General features: G+C 35.0%; 1 protein-coding gene across 1 annotated transcript; it reads left to right on the top strand.

Annotated features, from left to right (window-relative positions):
- The first annotated feature begins 3035 nt into the window (after nt 1-3035).
- On the top strand, nt 3036-3785 carry LOC18589457 (uncharacterized). The gene has a single exon (XM_018126560.2). It carries the CDS (start codon nt 3101-3103, stop codon nt 3626-3628), a length of 528 nt encoding a protein of 175 aa, XP_017982049.2. The 5' UTR covers nt 3036-3100; the 3' UTR covers nt 3629-3785.
- The last annotated feature ends 3744 nt before the right edge of the window (nt 3786-7529 follow it).

A 7529-nucleotide genomic window follows, 5' to 3' on the forward strand; every position in this document is an offset into this window, starting at 1 on the left:
GAAGAGAGAGAAAAAAATAAGTTTAGTATTTTTTTATAAGGTAATTTTTTACATTGTAAAAGGGTATATTTGTCTAATCAACTTTTTTTTTTTATTCCTAACAATTTAGAATAGCTATTACCAAGGGGAGCCTTGGTAATGACTATTCAAGCTTCTCTTGGAATGGTTATTCTGAAGAATAGTCATTCCATTGAACTAAATGCAGATTTATCTCAAGAATGAGAATAAGGGAGGAATGGCTATTCCATTCCCCCCATCCAAGCATGCCCTTACAGCACGTTTGGTTCGCGGAATAGGTAGAAATAGAATAGAATTGCTATTCTGTGGGAATAGAATAAAGTGAGAATAGAATAGAATAGTTATTACTTTGTTTGGTATTATGAATGGAATAGAGCAGGAATTGCTATTATGACTTATCACAGTGTTTGGTTGGTAGAAATAAGATTGGAATAAGAAAGGAATAGGTGATAAAAAGACAAATATACCCTTGACCATATTAACAATTATTTTCATAAAAAAATAAAATTATCCTTATTATCATTTAAATACACATTTATCCCAAAAGATAATTATCCATCATAATTATAATCATAATAATTAATAGCTTGAAGCTGATTTGCTGTCAACTTTTGTGCTGCAAAGGACTGAGTCATATTGTTTCACTAAAGCTTTTCGGTATAAGAAAACAAGGCTTCCAAATAGAAAAAGAATATTGCATTACCAAGTGTTAGACGGTAGTACTCATATATGGTAAATTCCAAGCAGTGGACCATCAAAAGGTTGGTTTCTAGCTCTCTGTTTTTAATGTGCCATTCCAATTCCATGTTCCTAGTCTTTTATTTCCAATGTGTCCCAATACATTCCTTTCAAATTGTGCCCAACGTATCATAGTATCAGGAAAAATTAGCCGTATAAGATTGAGCCAACTCCTACTCCTAGTTGAAGATTCTTAAAACAACAGAAGCACCGAGAGTCCTTGCTAAGTGTTACGAATGGCCAACCACACCAGCCATCAAAGCTATGGTTCAATCAACCATAAGCAAGCCCCAGTTGCTGTGATCGTTGTGCCTTTCCCTGGCCAGAGCCATCTGAACCAGCTTCTCCAACTATCCTGCCTCCTTTCTTCCCACAAAATTCCAGTCCATTATGTCTGCTCCAACATCCACAACCGTCAGGTCAAGCTTCGCGCACATGGCTTAAATTCTTCCCAAATTTCACTGTTAACATTCCATGACTTAGCAATCCCTCCTTTCATTTCTCCCCCACCCAATCCAAGGGCCACAACCAAGTTCCCTACTCATCTGCAGCTGAGAGAGAGGCGCAGACCCACTGGTGAGCAGCTGAGAGAGAGGGGCAGACCCACGGGTGAGAGCGAGGGGAAGACCCACGGCTGAGAGAGAGGAAGATGACCAGCTGAGAAAGGAGATGAAGAAGGAGGAAGGATGACTGGCTGAGAGAGGAGATGAACACGGGGGAAGGGTGGCTGATAGAGGAGAGGAAGACGGTCGGCTGAGAGAGAATATGATTTTCGGGAAGGTTGAATCTGCTGAGAAAGATGGGGGAAGGAGAAAGAGAGAGAAAAAAAATAGCTTTTATAGGGATAAAGTGGTGATTTAATTAAACAGTTGAGGGTATTATAGTCAAATTATAATTTAAACTTATTCCCCCGGTCAGAGAATAGATAATACCGGGGAGAGAGCGGGTATTAGCCATTCCCACCCCAAAGCCATATTTGAGGAATTTCTATTCCTCAGAATGCCTATTCCGCCCTCTTGTTTGACAACCAAACAAGGGAAACGGAATGGCATGGGAATAGAGGGGGAATGGCTTAGCCATTCCCCCAACCAAACATGCAGTTAGGGTTTCAGCAATACCTTTTCTCTTAGGGTGTGTTTAGTTTGCAGAATGGAATAACCATTTCGTGAGAATAAAATAAGAGAGAAATAGTTATTATATAATTTGATTCATGGGAATGAAGTGGGACGAGAATTGCTATTATGACTTATTCTAATGCTTGGTTGGTCTGAATAGTTTTAGGAATAAGTGACAAATGACAAAAATACATTTTTATTATAATATAAAATATTTATTTTTAAAATATTAAAATATTAATAATTTATAATTAAATCTTAATTTAATTTTAAAAAAAGTATTAATATTTAGCTTTTCTTTTTGTTTTTTCCATTCTAGTAATTTCAATTTTTTGTTGTTTTCTTTTTTCTCACCAACTAGCCACTAAAGATGTGGCTAGTGTAATAGAGCAATTTGGTGCTCCCTATAGCTGGATCTGGCAACTAGAGTGCCAGATTGGTGCTTTTCGTGGCTGGATCTAGTTAGGAAGCACTAAAGTGGCACTTCCTGCAATCAAATATGGAGAGGGAACACCAATCAGTGTTTTCTGCAACCGGCATGGTACCACCGCCACCATTCATTGAAAGATTTTAGAAAGAGAATGAAAGTGGTAGAAGATGGGTAGACAGTGAAAGAAAATGCATAAATTGAAATTAAATTTATGTTATAATGGTAATTTTTAAATTTATTTAAAGGTGATTTTATCTAATAAAATTTATAACTTATTCCCTCATCTTTAGAATAACCCTTACTAAGTTCTCCTTTGATAATAGCTATTCAGGTTTATTCAAGAATGATCATTCTTAGGAGTGGTTATTCCTATGAAGCAAACAAATTATTGGAGAAAATTTAGGAATAGGGGGGAATGATTATTCCATTCCTCTAACTAAGTACGTTATTAGGGATTTAATGATTAAAAACAAGAAAAGGACATGAGAATCACCTTTGGGGAAAAATAACTACTTTAATTTTTATCAAATTAATTATTAAAAACTTTTTGATATTGAAGTTTAAGTATTAAAGAATTTTATTTTTACTTGGTTAATGTTAATGTGGTGGGTGAGCTAAAAATCCGTATATCAAAATTTGAATCAAACAGCGTTCTATTCCATTATTACAGAATATCGTATCCACTCAACCAAACATACCCCTTCTATCGTCTCTGCGTTATTAAACCCCGAAAAAGTGATTAGACCACAGATCGGAGAGAGAGGGAGAAAGAAACAGATCCGTCTGAAATCAGAAAAAAATGGCTCCGAAGCCAGATTCCCAATCTACGAGCGCTGCCACCCCAGCAGACGCCTCGTCCCAATTTTCGATGGACCCAATGTTCCACATCCTGAAAGTGATCCCCTACTCTTTCCTTCGCCCCCCGCGCCTCCGCCTCAAGTTCCCGTCGCTCTCCCTTCCTTCCCCTATGACCGTTTTCTCCCTCCTCCTTCTCACTTACTTCATGGTAGTCTCAGGCATCGTCTACGACGTCATCGTTGAGCCCCCTGGCATCGGCTCAACCCAAGACCCTGCTACTGGCTCCGTCCGCCCTGTTGTCTTCCTTCCAGGCCGAGTCAACGGTCAGTACATTATTGAAGGACTCTCCTCCGGGTTTATGTTTGTGCTTGGTGGCATTGGGATTGTCCTCTTGGATCTTGCCCTTGATAAGAACAGGGCCAAGAGTGTCAAGGCCTCCTACGCCACCGCCGGTATCTCCTCGATTGTCATTGCCTATGTGATGAGTACGCTCTTTATTCGGATCAAGATCCCTGCTTATCTTAGGTGAATCTAGTACTCACTAATATGGTGTTTTATTTAGTTGAACATTTTTGCAAAATAGTTAGGGCGTATGGATTTCACTTCTCCGGTATCTCTGCTTTTGTTATTGGACCGACTGTGATTGGTGTTCAAACTGAAATTAAGTCATTTTGGTTATCTCTTTACCTTGCCTTCTTTGGGTTTGGCTGTTCTTTATGGTCGAATCTAGTGGTGAAACAATTTGGCTTTGCCACTGTTTTTTGGATTTGAATTTTGATGCTTATGATGGTAATTGGATAAGTTTATGGATTGGATTGATGGATTAACAGGATGGAGATAATGTATCTAGAAAATTGATATTGTAGAATCACAATCAATTTACTTAACTTCCATTGATGAGTCAACTGTTCTTCAGATGAATCCGGTGACTAGGATCTATTAAAGCAAAGGTGTTCCAAAACAAACTGGGGAATGTTAACAAAGATATTAGGAGAAGTGGATTCCGAGTTATCATTAGGAAGTTATAAGGGAGAAGAGACTGAGGGAAAATGTAAGTTACTTGAATGAAGCTTATAGTAGATCAGTTACTTGATTGTTGAGGCATTCTGTGCATGATAATGGTATTGAACTTGAGGATATGGCTGCCTTTGCCTGCAATATATGCTAATGTTCAACTTATAGGATTATGCTTAGGAGCATTTGTTGCATTGGTGCATTCTGTTTTAGATTTTGAAGAATTGACTTCCCTAGTAAATCAGATTAAAATGTATTTAGAAAAGCATTTAGAGTTGTGCTGCATTTTTAATGGTTTATACAGCACATTTGATAAACTTATTATGCTAAACCTCTTTCCAGAATTAAATATGCACTGCAAATGACTTAATGAGCTCAATTTTATTGTTTTCTATCTAGTCTTTCTTCTCGCATCTAATTTCGCTTGTTGAGTTTCCTAAAATCTAGTCCCTAATCTCATATCATAGTTCTTGCTCGTTGAAATCTCACTTTTACAGTTGTGAGTGGCAAAAACTGAATTAAACAAACAAATTGACAGGAGCTGTTGTTGAAGGTGAGATTGTTGTTGTTTTTAATTATAATTCAAAAAGATAAATAATTATAGTTCATAGTGAAGAAAAGTTAAGATGAAAATGATCAGAAGATGATTAAATGCTTGGAATGCATTATGGTGGGTAGCAGTTGTACTAATAGCTAGCACGCAGTTTTCATATGAACCTGTTGCCTGTATGGTTTTCTATAAGCTTGTTGCCTTTTGTGTCATTTCTTTGTTATTTGATGATATGAGTTAAGGTTTACTGATTTGATATTCCAAATTTCATTTTGGTGGAGTGTTGTATTATACCCTCTTTAAGCTGTGGCACATAAGTTATAGGCAATTCTATCATATTAATACATCATTTGGTTGGAGGTACTGCAAATTCCTCTTTTCTTAGGCTTTCCTACAGAATGTCCTAAACTTATAGTCTGCAGGGTGATCTTTATAATTGAACTTTGATGTGCCTACATTCGGTTATTGGTGCACGGAAATAAACATCCAATTTTTTAACTTGGTAAAATTATGTATTCAGTCCCTTTACTCTATAGAAAAAGTCGGTATAATCTTTTTTACAATAATTTGTGTAAATTAAGTCTATATTTTTCAAATTTGTTAATGTCAATCCAAATCCTAATATCGTTAGAATTTCACCAATGTATGTTGGCGTTTGGCCAAGTTGGCATTGCATTGATTGAATTGATAACAGGATTTGTGCTAATGTGACACTAGTTGACATAACGTAGTGAAAAATGACGACGTGTCGAGAAATTATTGTTTTTTTTTTTGTGAAAAATGAAGTCAAAATCTATAAAATTACTTGATCATTCAACTTAAAAAATGAGTTCCTGGTATAAGACAAGCAAAAAGGCAAAAACAACATAGCCAACAGGGTCATTCAATCCTTACAATGTCTTTAAAATGAGCATGGTAACTATTACTCTGGTTAGGGAAAAACATATAATAACATAGCAACTCAACGTTTTCTACAGCCCGTCACCAAAGCTTGGTACCCTTCGGTGCAGAATCCTTTGGAATGTTACCCTTGCCCTGTCTTCTTTTAACCTTGTTGCTACTTCTGCTTTCTGAGCCTTATTTTCGTCCGTAGTTTTCTTCCTCCTTTCCTTGATTTATTGGAGAGCAGCTTCCATGATAGCATCATAAACTTTTGTTTCTCTCTTTATTAAGGTTTTGGATTTTTAATTTTTTTTTCTTCATTGATTGTTAATTATTTTTTTGTTCTTTCTTAGGGGGAGGGTTTTTTTTTTTTTTTTTTTGTTAATCTGCTTCAAAGAAAATAAGCTAAGCCTGGGTCTCATTGAACCCTCCATCCAAGCTTGAAGTCGATTACTTTAGCGTTAGGATGTTTGGGGATAAAATTTGAGGTTTTTTGTCAATTGGTATCAATTAAATGCCACCTGCTCATCTTATGCCATGTCAGCAATTGTCATGTTAATATTTCTCGACAAGTCAACAACTGTCACGCCAAGATAAACTTATTATAAGTCCAATCAATGACATGTCATCATGATCAGTGTTTTGTTAGCATATAGTTAACGTCACGTCAATAAAAAATATCACGTCAACATGATCAATGCCCTGCTAGTTTAATCAAACATCATATTAACACATTTAACAGTGTTACGGTTTGGATTGATATTAACAAATTTAAAAAATATAAAATTTTAATTTACATAAATTATTATTCAAAGATTAAATTCATCTTTTTTATAGACTATAGGGATTAAAAGTACAATTTAACCTTTTTAACTTTACCCTAGCATTAGCAATGGGACCAATACTCAGAAAAGTTTACTTAATGATGGAACCACTTCAACTCCATGTTTTGCAGACGAACAACCTCTTGGCAGTTGTTTGATAAGAAGGAAATAGAAGAATTAGGAAAGTGAAAGGAATGAAAATAATATTTCTTTTCTTCCACTGATGTTATTGATAAGAAGGATTGACAAGCAGAAAAAAGGAAGAATATTGTTTTTTTCTATTATAACATGGTGAGTTCTCTATTTCATTATCTTGGATTTAGAAGATGCATGTGCCAGAAAAAGATTTGTTCTTTCATTTTGTTGGTCTTTAATGATAGGTTAAGGCTTCATTTTAGTGGCGTTTTGTTACTTGCATTTTCCTTTCTATTGAAAAAAATAAAAAATGCATTTGGATACAAAAATAAACAATATTTTTGATGGATTATACATAAATATATACATTTTTAGATGATAAAAAAGCATGTTTCTACTTTTATATAAACTAAGTAGGTGCATATACTTGAGAATTTTCTAGAATAAACTTTCACTTGGAAGTAATTGTATATTTCGAAATTTCTCATGTGCTTTCAAGCTTCATATTTGAAACCTTTTAAGAAAAATTCTACTTGGAAGATTCTGTATATTTCCAAATTTCGTATGCTTGAAAACCTTTTAACTATAATTTTACTTGAAAGTTTTTATGTTCTTCCAAATTTCTCTTATGCTTTCAAGTTTCATACACTCAAAAACTTTTAAGTAAAATTTCACTTAAAAGTTTTTGTGTTCTTCCAAATTTCGTATGTGCTTTTGAACTTAGTCTTCTTGAATGTTTTGAGTATGAATTGATTTGCTTTTTTTTTTTTTCATTTTCCAATTCAACTTTTGAAATTCTCTTGCATCAGAGTATTTAGTTCATTGGTTGGTGTATGATCTCCCTGTCTAAGGAGCAGAGTTCAAATCTCCCTTCTTCCAGTTATAAAAACAAAAAACCTTTGAAGTTCTCTTTGCTTTAAAGTGAATTTTGGAGTGTGAGAGAGAGATTATATGGGAATAACACTTCACTTCAATAAGTAAATGTCTCTTCATAAATTGTTGAGAATTTGTTTACACTTCAAGTG

Source organism: Theobroma cacao, chromosome 9 (genome assembly GCF_053813885.1).
Source record: "Theobroma cacao isolate CCN51 chromosome 9, ASM5381388v1, whole genome shotgun sequence".
NCBI lineage: Eukaryota > Viridiplantae > Streptophyta > Magnoliopsida > Malvales > Malvaceae > Theobroma > Theobroma cacao.

Excerpts from the sequence above, each read along its gene's own strand:
- LOC18589457 (XM_018126560.2), top strand. The coding sequence starts at position 3,101 with ATGGCTCCGAAGCCAGATTCCCAATCTACGAGCGCTGCCACCCCAGCA.